Below are 23,005 nucleotides of genomic sequence, written 5' to 3'. Positions count from 1 at the left end.
ATAGAGCTTAAGAGCAGACTATAAACAGGCGAACCTACAGTTTGACATGCAGAGATAAACAGGGCCAAATGGAGACCTCTCCTACAAGTTTTAAATTGTATTCTGAGAGTCTGAAACAGTTATACCTGGCTATAACTCATCCCTGGCTATACCTTAGAATTACCTCGGAAGCTTAAAAAAAGAAGAAAAAGCTCGGGCCCCTTGCGCAGAGATGCTGACTTAATTGCTGTGGCATGGGACCTGATTGCTGTGGTATTGAAAGGCTCTCTGGAGATTCTCGTGTTTAGCTGGCATTGAGAGGCCCTGAATTAGCTGAAAGTCATGTGAATTCAGGGCTGGGCAGTGGTACATACATCCACATGCATACTAAAACATAGGAGTTCAGATGGGAAGGAAGGTTGAGTAACCACTGAGGGGGTGTAACTACCAGCTCAGCTCCTGGCAGCTTCGTGATTCTAGTTCCTACAAGAATTGGCTGCCTTAGGTCTCTGAGAGAGCCCCATAGTTGTTCTCCACAACCACCCAGTGAACTCCTAGGTAGCAGTTAGCTGGGTTTTAAATTCTAGATTATAATTATATTCTATAGGAACAGTTTTGATCAGTTTGACCTTTTTTTGTTCTTGCACCATTTTATGTATCCCTCTTCCCCTTTGTTGGATGTTGTTGTCATTGTGCCAAACTACTATATATCCTAGAGTAATTTTCTCAGAAAAGACCTGAGGAAGAACTTGATACTTGTTGGGGACCCTTTCAGTCTAAGACCAGAGTGTTGGGCTTTGCAACGTTGTCTTATATTTATTTGTTTCCTCTCCTCTGATTCTGTTAGCCTGAATGCTAGAGTTCTCTGTTAGATGAATAAGGGAGATTCTGGAGCTGTACTCTATATTTCTTAACTGAACTCTGATTTTCTTTTTCATTTTCCTTTTTTCCTGCATTCTAAGTGAGCTCCTCAGCAATATTTTTCAGCTTGTTAATTTAATCCAAAATTGGATTCATTTCTTTTGTTGACTCCATATGATGAGTATTTTTAAATGTTTTTAATGCATTTTCTTTCCAACACATTTTTAGTTTTTTTAGTGCATTTTATTTCTAATTTTCCTATATCCTGTTTTGATTTTGTGAATGTAGTTTCCTAATGTCTGATTTCTGGTTGTGTTGAAAATGCCACATTTTCCTGTGTGTGAATGCTGTTGCTGTCTGTCACAGCCTCCAGTGAGTGTGGAGTAGGGGCAGAATGTGCTGCTGGGAGGGATATACTGTTAGTCTTCTGAAAAGCCTCTCCAGCCTCGGGACCAGAGCTCACTGCCTTAGCTGCTGTATCCCATTCCTCAGCACTGACAAAAAATAGGAGGAAGCCACCTCATATGGCCAGTCTCAATGCTGTCCCCCCATGCTCTGATACTTCCTCAGAGCCCCCTTCTCATATCCGTTGCCTCTGGGCTTAGAGCGCCTTTTTTACTTTTTAGCCCTTTCCAATCTATCTTCTATCCTCATATTCCAACTAAATTGTTATTGAAGGCAACTAGCACATCTCTCTTGCCAAATTTAAAGATATCCAACTGACCATCCACCTGTGAGACTCTTCTTGGCCTCCTTTCCTGAACAACCTTTTCTAGTCACCCTCTCACTGTTGATATTCTTCCAGAGCCTGGACCTTGGCCATCTTTCTACTCTATATTCTCTGATTGAACTCTGCTTTCCACATCTTGAGCATAACATGCCCAGAAGTGAACTTTCTGGTCCTTCCTCACCAGTCTTCTCCACATCACTAATTGCAACATCACGCTGTTCGTTCCAAGTCTCTGCTTTCCCTTTTCATCAAAAGTCACCTCTCACCCCATTTCAGCTCTTACTGCTTCTGTCTGCCCCACCTCCACTCCCACCTTGACCCCAGCCAGCACACTCTCACCTGACCATTTCAGCTGACTTTGGCCACTCTCTGTGTTCCCACAATCTGGCCACCTTCTGTTTCTTCAGAAGCACCAAGCTTTTTACCACCCTACAGCATGTGCACATCTTTTTTCCTTCTTTCTAAAACACTCTTCTCCTTACGCTTCACCTATATGCTTTACTCATTGCTTGGTTTTTCCCAACAATAACCAGTTGTCTGACAACAACTGTGTGTCCTACAATTCGGTTTGGTCCTGACACTACCTAGAATTAGCACAGAACCTGACAAGACTTCCCCCGCTTCAGACATCAACTACAGATGGGTCCCCAAGCTACCCACACTTCTGCTGGCCAACTTCAAGTTTGGTAGTTCCAGCCAACCCCTCTTAGATTCAACAATTCTCAAGAATCACTCACTGAATTCAGGAAAGCACTACACTTAAAAGAGTTTTATTATAAAGACTACAGCTCAGGAACAGCCAGTGGAAGAGGGGAATAGGCAAGGTGTGGGGGTGGGAGAGAACACAGGGCTGCCATGCCCTCTGGGCATCACTCTCCTGGCACATCAGTGTGTTCGCCAACCCACAAGCACTGCAGACCTCAGACCTCACTCCACGTTTTGGTTTTCAGGTTTACATTAGATGGCATGACTGATGAAATCACAGGTCTTTAGTAATGAACTCAGTCTCCTGCCCCTCTCCCTCCCCTGAGGTCCTAACCCCAATCACATGATAGTTTTCCTGGCAACCAGTGTCCATCCTGAAGCTCTTTAGCGTCTTTCCTTGCATGCGTCACCATCAGCATTCAAAAGATGCTACTGAATGACATCTCACCTGTTATAAAAAAACAGTTTATTCAGACTCAGAAAGCCTATCATTTTTATTATACCCTTCTAATTGTGTAATTGCTTCTTATAAAAGAACTAATAAAGTTATATATTTTAAATATTTTAAAAAATTTTAATGCTGAATAATATTATAGTAAAGATAAACCACAATTTGTTTCTCCATTTACCTCTTGATGGACATTTGGCTTGTTTCCAGTTTTTGGTTATTATAAGTAAAGCTGTTTATTATACCCTATCTATCCTTCAAATGAGTACTGTGTCACTTCCTTCAAGATTCTTCCCTGGAGCCCCCGAACTGAATTGTCTGCCCTGTTCTTCTTTCCCATGGAACTATATTATTTTTTATCACAGTACTTCTCATAATTTTTTACTTGGTATCTGTGTCCATAGTTAGACTCTAAGCTTCAACAGTGCAGAACTCTGTCTCTCCCATTCACCCCTGTACACACGCACACATGCACACATACCTCTAATATGTAATACATAGGCTCAAATATATGTGGGAAGTAAACTAGACCTTCAGGAAAAGGCAATTATGAGGGACGATAGGCACCAACTGGTCTGAGGGAGAAACGTTTGTGGTGCCGGTTGAGGGCTTGAGTGAAGGCTTTGCTAACTCAGAGGCTCCAGGTGATGGGGATGCTCACAAGGTGATCCTGCTGCCAGGTACCCAACCAGTGAGGATTAGTCACTTCTAAGGATCAGTGGGAGACTGAGCAATGCCATCAGCATTGGTCAGGGGACAACCTTCAGGGACCACAGGTGGTATTTTCATCACTTCTCCCTTTTGGGACCTTTGTGAAAAAATTCCAGAACTTTGGTGTTTCTGAATTTTGTTTAAGAATGAGGAATGGTGAGCTTTGAGTCCTTTTCATAAGGAAGAAAGTATTTTCCCAGAGCAAGTTAACCAGGTCTGAAGAGATTTATGAAACATAAGCAGAGGACGGAAGGAATCCAGGTAATCCTCAGCACTCTGAAGAACAGCTCGTGTAACAGAAAAGAATTAGATGGAGCAGGGGAGCAGGGGTGCTCAGCAATTCAAATGAGAAAACCAATGTGAGGGGAGTTGGGAAAAGAACTTGCAGACTCAAGCACAGTGACACAGCCTAGAGCCTGACAAATTTGTTAAGCCCTGTTTGTGTTTTTTTTTTTAATTTATTGTAATGACTTTGGTTAATAAAACTGTACAGGTTTCAGGTGTACAGTTCTACACCAAATTGTCTGTATAGTGCATTGTGTGTTCACCACCCCAAGTCAAGTCTATTTCCATCACCACCCATCCCCCCTTTATTCTCCTCAACCTCCTCCGACCCCTCCCCTCCTGCAGTCCCCACACTGTTGTCTGTGTCTATAAGGTTTTTTTCTTTGCTTAATCCCTTCACCTTTTTTCTTGTTTGTGTCTTAATGAATGCTCCTCCAGACTCCTGAAAGAGTCTTGTGTATAAAGAGGGAAATAATAAAACCCACTCACTAGCTTTCTCTGAGAACCAAATGAGTCAAGTATGTGAAGGAGCTTTGTGTCTGGGAGTGATGTTCAAGTGTGCTTAGGCTGATGACTGTTGTTGGTAAGAGGAGAGACTAACGCTCTGAAAGGCAGTGTGGATGGGGTTAGAGGTGCCTTAGAGGACAATATTTGAGTGAAAATAAAAAGGAGAAACAAGTGATGTCATGGCACCCAGCCAAAAGGAGAGACTGTAAGGGGAATTCCTAATGTAGACATGATATGTTTTCATAAAACTTAATTGTCTAGGTCCTGGCTGGTCAGCTCAGTCAGTTAGGAGTGTTGTCCTGAAACAGCAAGGTTGTGGGTTTAATCCCTGGTCCAGGGCACACACGGGAAGCAACCAATGAATACACGACTGAGTGGAACAACAAATGAATATTTCCTTTCCCCCTTCCCTCTCTCTCCCTTCCTCTCTCTGTCTCTATCAATAAATTAAGCTCTGACCAGATAGCTCAGTTGGTTGGAGCATCATCCTGGAGCACATAGCTTGCCAGTTTGATTCCCTGATCAGGGCACATACAGTAACAACCTGATGTTCCTCTCTCTCCCTGCCTCTCTCTCTAAAAAAAAAAAAAAAAAAAATCTTGTCTGAATTTCTCCTGAGATTCTTGCCATATTGATAGCAGACATTTGACAAACTCATGGCTTGTTGACCATTTCATTTTCTGGAAGATAGAAGTTATATGGGGTCCTGCCACTCTGGACTGAATTCTCACCAGGATGGTGAAGTATAAATCACAGGCACTTGGGAAGAAGCAGCAATGTTTCTGTTCAGGCTGGCTGCGAGGTCAAGACAAAGCCAAATGCATGTGTAGTTTTAGGAAGGCTAGACTTGTAAGCACAAGAAAAAAAGTCTGTTCTCTTTCTTTTTTCCAGTTACAGTTGACATTCAGTATGATTTTATATTAGTTAGGGGCATACAGCATAGTGGTTAGACAATTATATATCTAATTTACAAAATAACTACCCTGATAATTCAGGTACCCACCCTGCACCATACATCATTATTACAATATTATTGACTATATTCCCTATGCTATGCTTTACATGCCGGTAACTATTTTGAACTACCAATTTGTTTTTAATCACTTCGCCTTTTCCACCTACCTTTCCAGCCCCCTCCCGTCTGGCAAACATCATTTGTTCACTGCATCAATGAGTCTGTTTTGTTTATTTTGTTCTTTTGATTGCACAAATAAGTGAAATCATATGGTATTTTATCTTTTCTCTGACTTATTTCACTTAGCATAATACCCTCAAGGTTCATCCATGTTGTTGCAAATGGTAAAATTTTATTCTTTTTTCAAGTAATATTTCATTGTGTGTATGTACGACAACATTTTTACCCACTCGTCTGTTGGTGGCACTTGGGTTGCTTCCATAGCTTGGCCATTGTAAATAATGCTGCAGTGAACATAAGGGTGCATATGTCTTTTCAAATTAGTGTTTTAGGTTTCTTTGAATATATACCCAAGAGTAGAATCACTGGGTCATAAGGCAGCTCCATTTTTAATTTTTTTATGACCTTCTATACTATTTCCCATAGTGGCTACATTCCCACAAACAGCGTACAAGGTTTCCCTTTTCCCCACTTCTGTGCCAACACTTGTTTGTTGATTTATAGATGATAGCCATTCTGACAGGTGTGAGGTGATGTCTCATTATGGTTTTAATTTACATTTCTTTGATGTTAGTGATGTTGAGCATCTTTTCATACGTCTATTGACTATGTGTATGTCCCCTTTGGAGAAGTAGCTATTCAGATACCCTGCCCATATATTAATTGAATTGTTTGTTTTTTGATGTTGAGTTATATGAGTTCTCTATAAATTTTGAATATTAACCCCTTATTGGATGTATCATTGAGAATATCTTCCTCCATTTAAGAAGGTTGTCTTTTCATTTTGTTTATGTTTTCCTTTGCTGTGCAAACTTTTTAGTTTACTGTTGTCTCATTTGTTTATTTTTTTCTTTTGTTTTCCTTGCCCAAGGAGGTTTTACAGAAAAAAATAGTGCTATGAGAAATGTCAGAGAGTGTACTATGTATGTTTTAAGAAGACTATTTTTTAATTGCCTCACCCTCTGGAAGAAAATTTCAAGACTTTTAAAAAATATTTTTCTAGCCTGACCTGTGGTGGCGCAGTGGATAAGGGCATCGACCTGGAATGCTGAGGTTGCCAGTTCGAAACCCTGGGCTTGCCTGGTGAAGGCACATATGGGGGTTGATGCTCTCTGCTCCTCCCCTTCTCTTTCTGTCTCTCCTCTCTCTCTAAAAATGAATAAATAAAATCTTTACAAAAAAATATTTTTCTAGCCCTGGCCAGTTGACTCAGTGGTAGAGTGTCAGCCTGGCGTGTAGAAGTCCCAGGTTTGATTCCCAGCCAGGGCACACAGGAGAAGCACCCATCTGCTTCTCCACCCTTCCCTCTCTCCTTTCTCTCTACCTCTCTCTTCCTCTCCCACAGCCAAGGTTCCATTGGAGCAAAGTTGGCCTGGGTGCTGAGGATGGCTCCATGGACTCCACCTCAGGTGCTAAAATGGGTCCGGTTGCAACAGAGCAGCGCCCCAGATGGGCCAAGCATCGCCCCCTAGCAGACTGGGTGGATCCTGGTTGGGCACATTCAGGAATCTGTCTCTCTGCCTCCCTGCTTCTCACTTCAGAAAAATACAAAAAAAAATTTTCTTTCTAGCTACACAATTACAGTTAAGCTGGTGAGAAATAGAGATTTTAGGCAGAGTTTTCTGGGTCAGTGTTCTAGTATTGAAAGAAACACACTACTTCTTTAAGAATGATCTTTGGCCTGACTAGGCGGTGGCACAGTGGATATAGCATTGGACTGGGACATGGAGGACCCAGGATCAAAACCCCAAGGTCACTGGCTTGAGCGTGGGATCATAGACATGACCCCATGGTCGCTGGCTGGAGCCCAAAGGTCACTGGCTTGAAGCCCAAGGTTGCTGGCTTGAGCAAGGGGTCACTCACTCTGCTGGAGCCCCCCCCCCTCAAGGCACATATGAGAAAGCAGTCACTGACCAACAGAGGAGCTGCAACGAAGAATTGATGCTTCTCATCTCTCTCCCTTCCTGTCTGTCTGTCCCTCTCTCTGACTGTCTCTGTCCAAAAATAAAAAAAGAATGATCTTTGGATGACGTTGGCAAATGTTAATAATTATCAAGGTTAACTAATAGGTATATAGGACTTTAATAGATTGTCCTATTTCTGTGTATGTTTGAAATTTTTTTATATATTTCTTTAAATTATATTTATATGGAAAAATATGGGAAACCACTGATAAGAGGGACTGTAGTAGGATGAACTGAGCCACAGCTCTACCAGTAGTCAAGTCAGTGGTAGGAGACAAAGAAGGGAAGAGTTTTGGCAGGCACCAGCTTCGTTGAAATAACTGGTAAATTCTTCGTTGTTGTATTACCCTAGAAGAAATCATACATGCATCTTTGAGAGACAGTCACTGTGTGTTTCTATGCTGTTTGTGTTTCTTCTAAAAGCTGGAACAGATGGAAGGAACTTGGTTGTTGATATTTTCAGTGGATCTGCATAGAAGACAGAAGGCCCACCCAGGCCTGGGAGTAAAGGGTACCTTTTGAGCCTTGGTGTTCTGCGGCTCTGAAAGAGGGTAGTTCCAGGAGAAGCCTCTGAGAGGCCCTGGGGTCCTCACCTCTGAGTCCAGCCCTGTCCTTACCTGCATCAACATGACCAACTGAGAAGCTGTTCTCAATTGCTTCGTGTCTTCCATGTGGATTTGCTGCCTCCTTGTGTTTATTTGTTAGAATAAAAACAACAAAAAGTGGGATTAGGCATGGAAACCAAAAGACTGAGGTTACTCTTCTCAGACTCCTTTATTGCTTTCTTCTGTCCTCCCCATTCCCAAATTTTCAACGTTGTGTGCCCCCTAGCACATTATTACTATTTGTATTCAATCCCTTGGTGACTTCATCCAGATTAGTGACTTCAAATACCATTATATATGCTGATAACTCCACTTCCCACACCTTTTCCAAGTCTTGGCTCGTATGTCACCTTCTCAAGAAGTAAGGCCCATGTGACCATTCTGCTTTAGAATGCCACTGGCACCCTGATCATCTTTTTTTTCTGTAGCATTTAGTACCTTCTGACATGCTCTTATGTTTTCATTTCTTAATGTTGTTCACTGTTTGTCTCCACCTGCTGGAATGTAAACTCCATGGGAACAGTGGGCTTTTGTTCTGTTCATCAATGTGTTCCATAAGCCAAGAACAGGATCTGGCCCAAGAAAGCGTTGATAAAAAGGAAGATGGAGGAGGAAGGCTCGGCCATGTCGGGACAGTTGGGAGGACCAGCAAGATAACTGAAGGCTCTCCTCTGAGTGATGATCCTGGGCCCCTTATCTTTTGTCAGAGCACTCAGGAGGGGTCTGCATGGTTGTATATCTTGGGGAAATGGTGATATGTCAGAGCCTTGAGGTTTCTATTTGTGAAAGGGCCTAAGTTCAGCCATCCTAGCATCTTAGAGTGCCTTTGTCCAGCCGGCCTGGGAGGCCTGCCTTGGGGTCAGTTCTTGGGTGCACTGAGACTGCCATTCTGCAAACACAGAGCTGAGCAAGGGTACCTGATGGCATGGAGCGAGCACATCATGTCTATGTGTAACACTCTGGAACAATACGCAGTAGTAAGTTCTTTTACAAGTTAATGGGTGAAAATGACAGTTTTAAAATTACTTAAGCAATTATCTAAGAACTTTATTTGTTCAGCTCATTCATCCTTTTAACCAGAAGCCAGTTGTTCTCTGCTGTCACAGCTTTTCAAACCATTGAGTGCCTAGTTTACAATTGGGAGAATGGTGACCACTGGAAGTTAGTCTCTCCTGTTACTTTTAAGAAAGTTGTTGGGCCATGGCTGGTGGCTCAGTGGATAGAGCGTTGGCCCAGCATATGGACGTTCTGGGTTTGATGCCTGGTCAGGGCACACAGGAGAAGCAACCATCTGCTTCTCTCTCCCTTCCTGTCCCCCTTCTCTCCCTCTTCCCCTCCTGCAACAAGTGGCTCAGTTGGCTCAAGCGTTGACCCCGGGTCCTGAGGATAGCTCCATTGGTCTGAGCTCAGGCCCAGACGGGGTTGCCAGGTGGATCCCGATTGGAGTGCATGTGGGAGTCTGTCTCACTATCCCCTCCTCTCACTTGGAGAAAAGAAAAAAAAAAGTTGTTAGCTTGAGATTGATCATTTTGCTTTATAAAAAATATATTTATTTACTTTGTAAAAATATAATTTAATATATATTATTACACAAGTTTATTTCTTCTATGTTTACCTTTTCCTTATAAAAAGTTACTTTAAAAATTAATTTATCTTATATTTTTAGACTTTACCAGTGAACATATGCTAATTTTGATTAAATAGCATGCTTATTATTTGTTATAATTATGTTAGAATTCTTTTTCTGATTTGGGATAAGCCATGTTGGGCCATTCCATTAAAGATCTAGTGGGAGGTCATGGCTCTCTCCAAGTACTTTGTGGGGACAATACAGTCTAAAAGGTGGGGTCAGGAAGCTCATCTTAACAAAGTCTTCTCACACTTTGCTTCCTGTGAACCAGACATGGTTGTGACGAGTCATCAGAGAGGAGCTTAGGGTGGTGTTTGGGGATTGGGGATTGGTGTTTCCCTGCCTGGCCTGAAATGGGGTGACAGTGGTGCTGCTTCTGGGGGCTGGGATAATAATTTGATACTTTCCTTTCTCACAGTTGTTTCCTCTCTTTGCTCCTGGTGGCTGCTGTGGTTTGGAAGATCAAACAAAGTTGTTGGGCCTCCAGGCGCAGAGAGGTAAGCCTCAATGGATAAAGATAAATGAATCCTTGGGAAGCTTTTCCTTTCTACATGTTTCTCCTGTGCACATCATTGTTTGCTATTTAGTGATAATTGATGGACATAACCACTGGGAGAATGCCACCCTTTCTACAGATGGTCAGTAGATTTATTTTGTGCTGTATGAAGTGTAACTAATTCTGCCCTACATGGTCTTAACTTTCTAAAAGGAAACTCTAGTACTGACTTATAGGTGCCAGTTTTACCATTCCTACCAGAACCCTGGTCCTTAACTTAGGCTGAGATCTCAGGACTCAGTAGCATAGTCTTCACAGAGCCTTTCATAAGAATGAGAGCAAAATTAGCCATTTAGCCTGTTTGCAGCACTGTGGAAAGAAGGTCAACCTGGGATGCTGAAGTCCCAGGTTCAAAACCCCAAGGTTGCTGGCTTAAGTGCAGGCTAACCAGCGTGAGCGTGGAATCATGGACACAATCCCAAGGTTGCTGGCTTGATCAAAGGGTCACTGGCTTGGCTAGAGCCCCCTTCCCCTCCCCTATCAAAGCACATATGAGTACCGATCTGTGAACAACTAAAGTGCCACAAATACGAGTTGATGCTTCTCATCTCGCTCCCTTCTCTCACAAAAAAAATATTCAGCCATTTAAGCATCTCAAAAATTTCTCAAAAAAATTTTTTTTTCTCATTATTCAAGAAAAGGTAAATGTATATCTAATTAAATTTTTTCTTGAGTTTTATTTTTTGATGAGTCTTGATTTATTTCCAGAGCTCCATTGCAAAAGTTTTACTTTACTTGACTTCTTAGTCAAGTAAATATTTACAATAGAGAAATAAATACAATTGGTAAAAATTACAACATAAAAACTATATTTTCCAGACCTGTGGTGCACAGTGGATAAAGCCTCGACCTGGAACACTGAGGTCACTGCTTTGAAACCCTGGGCTTGTCAGATCAAGGCACATATGACAAGCAATTAATGAACAACTAAAATGAAGCAACTATGAGTTGATACTTTTCATTCCCCCTGCTCTCTCTCTTCTCTCTGTAAAATCAATAAATCTTAAATAAAAGGATGTTTACCGCAACTTTCCCTTGTTAATATTCTGCCTTCTAGTGATCAGTTTTATTACATTGTTACTAATGGAAATGCACTAAGATCTAGACTTACATGTGTTCTGCTGTTTTCTGTATCTACTCATGCCTTTTTCTAAATAAAAATTGTTCTGTAGGCGCCTGACCTGTAGTGGCGCAGTGGATAAATCATCGACCTGGAATGCTGAGGTCGCTGGTTCAAAACCCAAGGCTTGCTCGATCAAGGCACACATGAGAAGCAACTACTATGAGTTGATACTTCCCGTTCCTCCCTTGCCCTCTTTCTCTCCCTCTCTCCTCTCTCTAAAATCAGTAAATCTTAAAAATAAAACAAAATATTAAATTGTTCTATAGGCAAGATTCGGAAGAGAATGAGAATATCTAAAGTCAAAACTCACAAGCACTAGGCACTCAGCACTGTTCACGGAACATTAATGTCTGCACGGGGGTTAAGATGGGTTCTAGGATATGGGCCTCTTCCTGGGGTCATGACATCTTTTCTGACCCTGTAAAGGTCAGAAGGAATTGAAAACTTGTCAAAATATGATATTACTCTCTCCACAAAAGGCATTAGACCCACCGTTTCAATTTGAGATGAGCTCATGGAAATAATAATAGACTATTCTTCCTTCGGTGTTTATGAGAATTATTTTTAAAACATATAAACTATTCCAGAGCAAAGAGTAAGATGAGAAGTTTAAGAGTCCTAAATCATGTTATATTAAAAACCTTAAAAGTAAAATCTGAGAACAGTAGCACCAAAAAAGAAATGCCAGTAAAAAACAAAGGTCAGTAGCCTGACCAGGCGGTATTGCAGTGGATAAAGAGTGTTGGCCCGGGATGCTAAGGACCCGGGTTCAAAACCCCAAGGTCACTGGCTTGAGCACAGGCTCATCTGGCTTCAGTGTGATCTCACCAGCTTGAGCACGGGGCCATAGACATGACCCTATGGTCACTGGCTTGAAGCCCAAAGTCGCTGGCTTGAGCAAGGGGTCACTGGCTTGGTTGGAGCCCCCTGGTCAAGGCACATATGAGAAAACAATCAGTGGACAACTAAAGTGCTACAACCATGAATTGATGCTTCTTATCACTCTCCCTTCCTGCCTATCTGTCCCCCCAAAATATAAAAGTAAAGAAATAAAACCTAAATTTTTAGTAGTGGCCAAGTAAATCATTTAGTCATTTTGAAGTTCAACACCAATTCCTACTTTAAAAATAAAATTCTTAGTAAACTCAAAAATAATACATCCTTTACACTTTAAAGACAGCCAGCATCATTCATGATTTAAAAAAATATATACTGGCCTGGCCTGTGGTGGCGCAGTGGATAAAGCATCAACCTGGAACACTGAGGTCGCTGGTTCAAAACCCTGGGCTTGCCTGGTCAAGGCACATATGGGAGTTGATGCTTCCTGCTCCTCCCCTTATCTCTTTCCCTTCTCTGTCTTTCTCCTCTAAAATGAATAAAATATTTAAAATACACACACACACACTAATGGCTATACCAATAAGATCCAGACAGATTAGTCATAATAAGAGCTGACATTTGAGTTCAAAATTCCAGGCACTGTTCTATGAGGTTTAATATACATTAACTATTTTAATCCTCATTAACTAATTTAACCTTATGAAATAGTTACTGACACTAGCCCTGTTTTACTCATAAGGAAACTGAGTCAGAGAGGCATAATTTACCCATCATCACACAGTTGCTAGAGGCTGAACTAGGCTTTACATTGGGACTTCTGTCTTCACAGACCATCTAATCATCATGTAGTCCTCATAGTTACTTAATTTTGTTCTAGATATTCTAAATTGCACTGAGAGAGAGAGAAATAAGTTTTGTTACTATTGGAAAGGGGACAAAATTATTTTCAGATGAGATTAAAATACAGTATAGAAATTTGCCTGCATAAAAATTAATACTTCAGCATATAAAAAATAAATCAATAACAGAAAAGACAACCAACTGGAAATTAAGTACAACATACATGGAAGAAAATAAGGAAAAGATGAACGCCTTTTAGGAAAAGTATTCTTTTAAAAAAATGCTTATTATGCATTAAAAAAAGAACCAATAAACTAAGTTTTTCCTCTTGTGATTTAAATTTTCTGTTTCTGCGAATCTGACCATTCAGAATATATTTAATCATTTCTAAAATGTCAGTCATGATTTCTCCCTCCCTCTCAGAATTTTAGAAGAAATGATTTGAAGTTATTTATAACAACAAAAACAATAGCACTGCCTGACCTGTGGTGGCGCAGTGGATAAAGCGTCGACCTGGAAATGTTGAGGTCACCGGTTCGAAACCCTGGGCTTGCCTGGTCAAGGCACATGTGGGAGTTGATGCTTCCAGCTCCTCCCCCTCTTCTCTTTCTCTCTGTCTCTCCTTACTCTCTCTCTGTCTCTCTCTCCTCTCTAAAATGAATAAATTTAAAAAATTAAAAAAAAAAAGATTATTAAAAAAAAACAAACAAACAAAAAAAAACAATAGCGCTAACACTGCACTAGACCTTGCTACATACCAGGTTGTTTTAAGTGCTTCTGCACACATTACCTCCTGCCCTCTTCATAAAGGAACTAGAATGGGCTGAGGGTAGGCGCTATGTCTTACGGTGACTCCAGCATTTTAGAACAGCACATGACCCAGAACAGGTTGCTGCATATATTTGATGAGTAAATAGACCAACAACTTTATGAGATATAAGAATGGTCTTATATGTTCTGATTGTTATTTTAGAAAATATGTAACATAAAAATGCCCTGCTGAGCCTGACCTGTGGTGGCACAGTGGATAAAGCATCGACCTGGAAATGCTGAGGTCGCCAGTTCAAAACCCTGGGCTTGCCTGGTCAAGGCACATATGGGAGTTGATGCTTCCAGCTCCTCCCCACCTTCTCTCTCTGTCTCTCTCTCCTCTCTCTCTCCCTCTCTGTCTTTCTCTCTCCCTTTCTCTCTCCTCTCTAAAATGAATTTAAAAAAAAAATTTTTTTTTAAAGAAATCTTAAAAAAAAAAAATGCCCTGCTGAAACAGAGCCATGATCTATCCAGCCCAAGAGTCTCAATCTTAAAATAGTTCCAAGGGGACAGTGTGAAGTTAAAGCCTGCTTATCTTCTGTGTATAACCCCAAAGCTTCCTCAACATGGCCAGATCTCTACTATCCTTAATGAAACATGATTGACCACCCACCGTGTACTAGGCACTGTGCTCATTCAAGTATCTCATTTGATCCAACTGACATACTTAGAAGATTAAAATCCCCTTTCAGAGGGGAAGAAACTGAAGCCCAGAGGCTTAAAACACCCCTTTCAAGGTCACACAACTGGAGAGCTATGGAGTCAGGATTCACATCCAAGCTTCTCTACATCCAGAGCCCCTGCTTATCCCTCTAACTGCAAAATGTCACGCTTGTTTTAGCTTACACCACCTTTCTGAATGAAGGGCTTTTTCAGTTCCTGTCTACTGTGTAACAAAGAACAAGTTTTTGTTGCTGGGCTACCTGATTCAAGTTTCAGCAGGAATAAAACAAAACCTGGCTTTAAACTAGTAATAAAAATAGAATGTAGGGCTATGTCGTTTATTTTATGTACTGTATTTAACAAGCAGGCATTGTGGCATTATAGCCATACTAAAGTATATATCTCTAGTAGATAAGAATACTTTCTTTAACATAATAACAATACCGTTACCACATCCAACAATATTTAATAATTCCTAATGCTATCTAGTACCTGATTCCTGTCCAAGTTTCCCCAACTGTTTTAAAAATATTTTGGATTTGATTCACTTGAATCATGGAGGATGAGATATTTATAGCACATAGTATTCTCTAATAATATCTCAGTACTCATTGCATTAATGCTTGCTGTATTACTCATTAGCAACTTCTTCGAGAGATGCAGCAGATGGCCAGTCGTCCTTTTGCTTCTGTAAATGTTGCCTTGGAAACAGATGAAGAGCCTCCTGATCTTATTGGGGGAAGTATAAAGGTAAGAATGTGATTACAAAGTCCATATAATTTGATTTGTCAAAATTCATGCTTCTTCATCCGGGAGACCTGAGAGCAAGAACGTGGTTCTGTTGCTGCTTCTGTTTTCCTCTCTCTTTTATTTTTACAGTAAGTCAGCACACCAAAGTTGTTATGTATTCTTTAGCTTTCATTTTCTAGTCTTTGATTCATGTCTCTAAGAAGTTTCACATACAGAGGGTTTTCAAATATTGAGTGATTTGTCTGATATTCTATGGCATAATACTTGAAAACTTGAAAAAAGCTAAATTGAACCATTGTTCTTTATAAGTATTTGGGGGAATTTTTTTAAAGGGAAAGAATCATAATTCACTATGAATTCTGTAGAAAGTAAATATCCCCACACACACACACACACCAAGAAATGATAAGAAAAGTAGTAAGACTTTTTTTTTTTTTACAAAATGATGAAATATTTCAGATACTTTGAGGAAATAGCTATATATCCTGAATAAAACATACTTACTAAAACATTTCTGAACTCACAGGAAGTAGGTAGTATTTTCAGGGACCACTCTCCTTTCCCTTCTCCAAGAAAGAACAAGCCGTGGACCAAAACTACATAGAACCATGAGTAGTCTAAAGTGATTACCAAGACAGAGAGATATACCTTTATGAAGAAGAATCAGCAGGAACAACAGATGGTGGATTTAGACAATGTTTAAAGAAATGAAAGATGGAATCATAAAGATCAGGAAGCCATGAGAGTTAAGAATGGCCAAGCAGATCTGAAAAACACCCAAATGGAACTGTTAGAAATGAGAAATATAGAAGTAGAAATTTTTTAAATAACTCAGTTTACATGTTAAATAGCACATCAGACAAAAGTGAGAGAGCTTTTGAACTGGAAGATGAATCTGAGGAAATTACATAGAAAGTAGAATGGAGAGACAGGGAGATGGAAGATATAACAGATAATAAGAATATGGAGGATAAGGCCCTGGCCGGTTGGCTCAGTGGTAGAGCATCGGCCTGGCGTGCAGAAGTCCCGGGTTCGATTCCCAGCCAGGGCACACAGGAGAAGCGCCCATCTGCTTCTCCACCCCTCCCCCTCTCCTTCCTCTCTGTCTCTCTCTTCCCCTCCCGCAGCCGAGGCTCCACTGGAGCAAAGATGGCCCGGGCGCTGGGGATGGCTCCTCGGCCTCTGCCCCAGGCGCTGGAGTGGCTCTGGTCGCAACAGAGCGACGCCCCCTGGTGGGCGTGCCGGGTGGATCCCGGTTGGGCGCATGCGGGAGTCTGTCTCTCCCCGTTTCCGGCTTCAGAAAAATACAGGAAAAAAAAAAAAGAATATGGAGGATAGAATGAGAATATCTAAGATATGTATTATCAGAGTCCCAGAACAAATAAATGGAGGAGAGGCAATATTCAAAGCTATAACAAAATTTTCCAGAACTGATAGAAGTTATGAATATACCCATTTCAGAAACAAATGGGTATCATATCACTAGCAGGATTAAGGAAAGAAAGCAAATGGAAGACAGGAGAGAAGGAAAAGTAGAGTTGGGTTTATCATCGTGGAACTGTAGAACTCAAAAAAACAAAAAGAACATCTTAAAATCAGCCAGAGGAAAAAAAGATCACTACAGTGTAGAGAAATTGGAACCACTTTGCACTGTTAGGGGAATGTTAAAAGGATGTGGCCACTGTGAAAACATTATTGGTTTTTGTAAAGCCAGTGGCCACAGCCACCATCACAGCAGCCTGGCCCATGCAGGTTCACACTGGATTCGGACAGTTGGTAAAGAAACAACGGAGCCAAAAACTGGTGGGCCATTATCTTTAATCCTAGCTTGCACCTGCGGGCAAGTAAAAACACACACTGGCTTCCAAAACCCACTCATTCAGTGCTCACAAAGTTACTGACTTATCCGAGTTTCCTAGAATCAAAGGTTTCTAGCTCACCAGACTTATTCACCTCTGTTCCCCATCTTCTTCCTTCTCCCTGCACAAACTCTGCACTAACTTCTCCTTTAGCACTCCGCCATCTTGGCTGCTTCTCCTGGCCTCCTCCACGTGTCCTCTCTCTGCTCTCTGCTCTGCTCTGCTCTCTCCTCTACTGCTAATCACAGGAACCGAGAGAGCAAGCTCCCATTCTGCCCCCATTTTATAATGTAGAAATTGAAACCTTTAATCCAATATACAAAATAGGGAAGTCTCTAATACAAAGTCACTTATCTGGGGCATGATGGGATTGCACCACCCCACATCAAAAAGGGTGGGAAAGGCTTAGTCCTAAAACCAAGCCCCAGGCTACAAGGATCCTGCCTGCCCACAGCCTGCCCCCAACACACATTAATATCACCTGGGCTATGGGCTTCCATGTGGGCAGCACCATCTTTAACAAAGTGAGCATAATATATTTTATCTACCCAACAGTTTTTTAATCAAAAATAAATAAAAATCGACCTGGCTGGTTGACTCAGTGGTAGGTAGAGCATCGGCCTTGCATGTGGATGTCCCGGGTTTGATTCCCGGTCAAGGCACACAGGAGAAACAACCATCTGCTCCTCCACCCCTCCCCCCTTCTCTCTCTCTTTACACCCCCTCCCCTCCAGGCACTGAGGATGGCTCCTTGGTGCCTCTGCCTCAGGTGCTAAAAATAGCTTGGTTGCGAGCATGGCCCCAGATGGGCAGAGTATCAGCCCCAGTTTGGGGGGTTGCTGGGTGGATCCTGGTCAAAGCGCAGGTGGGAGTCCATCTGTCTCCCCTCCTCTCACTTGGAAAAAGAAAAAGATTTTAACACATAAAGCTGTATGGTGTTTCCCACACTTGCTTTTCTGTCATATCTTCCTAAACTCAGTATATATCACCTCTATCATCCCAGTTGCTCAGGCTCAAATCGTGGAATGGTCCTGGACTCATCCTCACTCTCATTCTCATTGGACAGCCAGTCTGTCAGTAAATCTTTTTGGCTTCATCTTCAGGAATATTTCCTGACCACTGTGTAGCCATCCACCACTGTTCCCTGTCACCTTGGTCTAGGCCACTATCATCTCTCAGCTCGATTATTATAGTTGCTCACAACTGATTTACCGCTTTGTAAAGCCAGTAGGCAGGGCCAGGGCTACCATCACAGCAGCCAGGCCCATGCAGGTTCGCATTGGATTCGGACAGTCAGTAAAGAAACAACGGAGCCACAAACTGGTGGGCCATAGTCTTTAATCCTAGCTTGCACCTGGCAGGCAAGTAAAAACACACACTGGGCTCCAAAACCCAATCACATTCAGTGCTCACAAAGCCACTGACTTATCCGAGTTTCCTAGAATCAAAGGTTTCTAGCTCACCAGCCTTATTCTCCTCAGTTCCCCATCTCCTTCCTTATCCCAGATACAAACTCTGTACAAACTGGCATCTCACTCAGCACTCCGCCATCTTGGCTGCTTTTCCTGGCCTCCTCCACGTGGCCTCCTTCCGCTGCTGGCTCTACTCTCTCTGCTCTCTCATGCTAACCTCAGGAACCAAGAGCACAAACTCTCGTTCCGCCCCCATTTTATAGTGTAGAAATCCAAACCCTTAATCCAATATACATAACAGGGAAGTCTCCAATACAAAGTCACTTCTCCGGAGGCATGATTGGATTGCACCACCCCACATCAAAACGGGTGGGAAAGGCCTAATCCCAAAACCAAGCCCCAGGCCACAAGGATTCTACCTGCCCACAGAGACACACATTAATATCACCTGGGCGACGGCCTCCTCGTGGGCAGCGTAATCTTTAACAAAGTGAGCATAATACATTTTATCTGCCCAACACACTTCCACCATTTCACCCATCCAGGCATTTCCCTGTGCCACAGTCAGGGTGATTCTGGAAATTTTCTTCAACCAAACAGAAGAGATTGCTAAAATATTTGGGAGTATGGTGGTATGGGTCAAATAAGTTTGCAAATATGATGTATATGTTTGCTCGCTTATAGTTTGCATTGGGTTTGGCAGACAGGCTGTAAGCAGGCAAGGTCCTTATAGCCTAAGGCTTAGTTTTAAGACTAAACCTTCCCCATTCTTTTAATTCTAAGATCTTTTCAACATCCCTCTAATACTAAGATCTTCTCAAAACTAAGCTTTTCTCCATACCCTTGACTGTTGCATGATGTGGGGTAGTGCACTCTTATGAGGAATCCCATTTATGCCTCAGATAAGTGGCTTCGTATCAGACTTCTTTATTTGTATACTGGCTTAAAGGCTTTAATTTCTACACTACAAGGGAGAGCAGGGGCTCTCTCTCTCTCTCTCTCTCTGGTTCCTGAAATTAGCATTGCAGAGGAGAAGCAGCCAAGATGGCGGAGTGCTGAAGGAGAAATCGGTTTGTGCAGAGAGAAGGAGATGGGGAACAGAGGTGAATAAGGCTGGTGAGGTAGAAACCTTTGATTCTAGGAAACTCGGATAAGTCAGTGGCTTTGGGAGCCCTGAATGGAAAGGGAGGTGTTTTCCCACTGTGTGTATTTCTCGCCCGTCAGGTGCGAGCTAGGATTAAAGGTAATGGTCCACCAGTTCTTAGCTCCGTTGTTTCATTACCATCTGTCCAAATCAAATGTGAACCTGCATGGGCCAGGCGGCTGTGATGGTGGCAACAGCTACTGGCTTTACAGGTGGGAAGGATTCTAGGGATAGCTCCCAAGACTCCTGTCTCATAGTTAAAATCTAGGTACTGCTATGAAGGGATTTTGCTGAAGTAATAAAAGTCCTGAAGTAACTGACAGTAAGTTAAAGGGAGAAAAAAAGATGAGAGGGTTTTCTCTGGCTGGTGGCAGAAGAGGAAGCATAATGAGGGCTTGATGTATTATCCCTGGTTTGAAGCTAAGAGGCCATGTGAGCAAGTGGACTCTAAGAGAGAAGAGTGGCCCCTGGCTGACCAAGAGAGAAGACATGAGGACCTCAAGGCCTACAGCTGCAAGGAACTGGATTCTGCCAACAAACCCGAATGAGATTGAATCAGATGCTTCCCTAGAGCTTTGGATAATAGAACCCAGCTGATACTTGACTTTCTCCTTGTGAAGATAAGAGCTGAGACTTGTGAGAGAAAAGCTTAGAATTATTCAGAACTGATGGAAGACACATGAATAGTCCTTATCAGTAAGCTGAGAACCCTACAGAGCTTGTCTGGACTTCTGACCTTTAAAACCGAGATAATGCATCGTTTTAAGCAACTACCTTTGTAATTTGTTACACAGCAGTAGAGACTAATTAATACATAGGGCAGCTTTAAAAATCACATCTGAAGGTTGCACTGTTAAAGCTTGAGAAACACCACTTTAGCTAATTCTTTGTTTTCTTCCAGACTGTTCCTAAACCCATTGCCCTGGAGCCATGTTTTGGCAACAGAGCTGCTGTTCTCTCTGTGTTTGTGAGGCTCCCTCGAGGCGTTGGTGGAATCCCCCCTCCCGGGCAGTCAGGTGAGTAGAAGAGAGAGTCCCTGACACAGTTCACACATTAGTCAAGTAAAGCCTGTTTCCCTGTCATTGAGGACTTGGATATAAAACCTCTATTGAATAGTGCCTGCGAATGTTGGAGGATTTGGTGAGCTAACCCGTTTTCCTGAGGTCCCATCCTTCCTGGGAGTGTCCGGAGCTCCTGCACTGCAGCAGCCTCCCAGCCTCCTAGGGGCTGGGTGCTTGCAGCCCCGCCTCCTTTGCCCACAGTGTGTCTGGCCCCTCCGGCCTGCTGCTCTTTTCCGGTCCCTCCCTCCCTCGACCCCTTAGTGTAGTGTTCTGTCTTCACTCCATTCCTTCTCTCAGTCATCTTACCTACTCGCATGGCTTCCAGCGAGCTCCTCAGGCTGGTGCTTCTCAAGTATTTCTAAAACTACTGCATTTCATTTGCTTTTTTCATTGTTTAAATATAAAGCAGAAACAGCAATTATAACAACTTAAAGGAATTTATTAAAATTTACTCATAGTTCCCTGACCAGGTGGTGGCGCAGTGGATAGAGCGTCAGACTGGGATGCGGAAGACCCAGGTTCGAGACCCCGAGGTCGCCAGCTTGAGCACAGGCTTATCTGGTTTGAGCAAAGCTCACCAGCTTGGATCCAAGGTCACTGGCTCGAGCAAGGGGTTACTCGGTCTGCTGAAGGCCCGCGGTCAAGGCACATATGAGAAAGCAATCAATGAACAACTAAGGTGTTGCAACAAAAAACTGATAATTGATGCTTCTCATCTCTCTCCATTCCTGTCTGTCTGTCCCTATCTATCCCTCTCTCTGACTCTCTCTCTGTCTCTGTAAAAAAAAAATTTACTCATAGTTCTATCCAATACCCATTGATTTTCATCGTTCTATTTCCTTTCCAGTCCTTGCTGGCAATTTATATACTTGAAATGTTTGTATCACTCTTATTTTTCTTTTTTCATATAACTTTCATAACATGTTTACTACATAATGTTACCGATCTCTTTTACACTATTCCATCAAATACATGGATGATGTAGACCAGGGGTAGTCAACCTTTTTATGCCTACCGCCCCCTTTTGTATCTCTGTTAGTAGTAAAATTTTCTAACCACCCGCCGGTTCCACAGTAATGGTGATTTATAAAGTAGGGAAGTAACTTTATAAAATTTATAAAGCAGAGTTATAGCAAGTTAAAGCATATAATAATAATTACTTACCAAGTACTTGAGGATTTTCGCTGTTTGGCAGAATAAATCTTTATAAAACAACTTACTATAGTTAAATCTATCTTTTTATTTATACTTTGGTTGCTCCGCTACCACCCACCATGAAAGCTGGAACGCCTACTAGTGGGCAGTAGGGACCAGGTTGACTACCACTGATGGTAGATAAAGACCATCTTATTGTTGAACATGAAGGAAAGGTGGAATAAAGTTTGGGAAGCATCTTGATAAATCATGGAGTACTTTGGAGGGATGCCTCAGACAGTATGAATGTTTTAGACAACTTTCCGTTGAGATGATTCTTGGGGTCTGGATTGCCTCAACCAAAAAAAGCCCATGTCTCTGAGGAAAGTGTGCCCCAGAGTCCTTGCCCAGCCCTGAGCTCCACAGCCCCGAGTGTAACCCAGAAGAGCCTGTGTCTCAGCCTTCAGATGGTCTGCGTCTGGGGTGTCCTTACAAGGGGAGGCCTATAGGCATGGCCAGGACTTACTGCCTTCACTTCACAGGGGAACAGCTTGATTTGCCCTCACCCAGGGATTCCTGTGAATTGAGCCCCTAACTCAGCCTTGCCTGTGTTGAGGGCAGTGTGACCCATTGACCTGAAGACTCTGGGGCAGTGGCAGGGTGCTAGCTGTGGTGGGGAGAAGACAGGCTCACAACACTGTGGCCTCCTCTGCCTCAGCGGCTTCCTGGTGTGCCCCACCCCCTGGGCCCTGATGAAGGCCTGCTCACTGCTTGAGACCCCCAAAAGTGGGGCCGTCCTTGCCACCCCTTCTCAATGCCCTGTTTTAGAGGGGGTCCTTCTCTGGGCTCCCAGAGCACCCGGCTCTGCCTTTGGTTTAACAGTTGTCACTGTGGCCCCTCCACTGAATGTCAGGTGCTAAACCTGCCACAGAAAAGCTACCCTCCCTTACTCCCCCATTTTATAGGCCCAGGGAGGCGGAGTGACAAGTCTGCCAGCCCAGCTCCTGAGGGACTCAGCCAGGCTGAGCCTGGGCCACCCTTCTCCCTAATGAACATCTGTGAACGGTTACCAGTACAGAAAAAGAGAATGGAATCTGCAGTCCCTGAAGCCAAGCAGCACTATAAGACTACCTCAGTTCATTCATTGACTCCTCATATAAGCCCTGTGTTGTTGTTATTCCCCCCTTTACGAATGAAGAAACTGAGGTACAGGGAGGTGCCCTATCCTGCATCACGGTATAGATAAAGAACCA

The 23,005-nt window shown here is 42.6% G+C and overlaps 1 protein-coding gene across 3 annotated transcripts in view; it reads left to right on the top strand.

Moving 5' to 3' along the window:
* The window catches only part of ATRN (attractin), a 150,180-nt gene that overhangs the window by 122,368 nt on the left and 4,807 nt on the right, over positions 1–23,005 (top strand). For 2 of the 3 annotated variants that reach the window (XM_066236333.1, XM_066236332.1), the window contains exons 26-28: positions 9,979–10,057; positions 15,035–15,142; positions 20,459–20,573. In XM_066236333.1, the coding sequence (XP_066092430.1) occupies positions 9,979–10,057; positions 15,035–15,142; positions 20,459–20,573 (302 nt within the window). Of the gene's footprint in view, positions 1–9,978; positions 10,058–10,935; positions 11,274–15,034; positions 15,143–20,458; positions 20,574–23,005 lie in introns of those variants that run through there. The other variant, XM_066236334.1, reaches the window with a different exon arrangement.

This window comes from Saccopteryx bilineata, chromosome 6, assembly GCF_036850765.1.
Source record: "Saccopteryx bilineata isolate mSacBil1 chromosome 6, mSacBil1_pri_phased_curated, whole genome shotgun sequence".
Lineage (NCBI taxonomy): Eukaryota > Metazoa > Chordata > Mammalia > Chiroptera > Emballonuridae > Saccopteryx > Saccopteryx bilineata.
The sequence above is the reverse complement of the archived record's forward strand: the minus strand, read 5'-3'. Positions and strand labels throughout refer to the sequence as shown.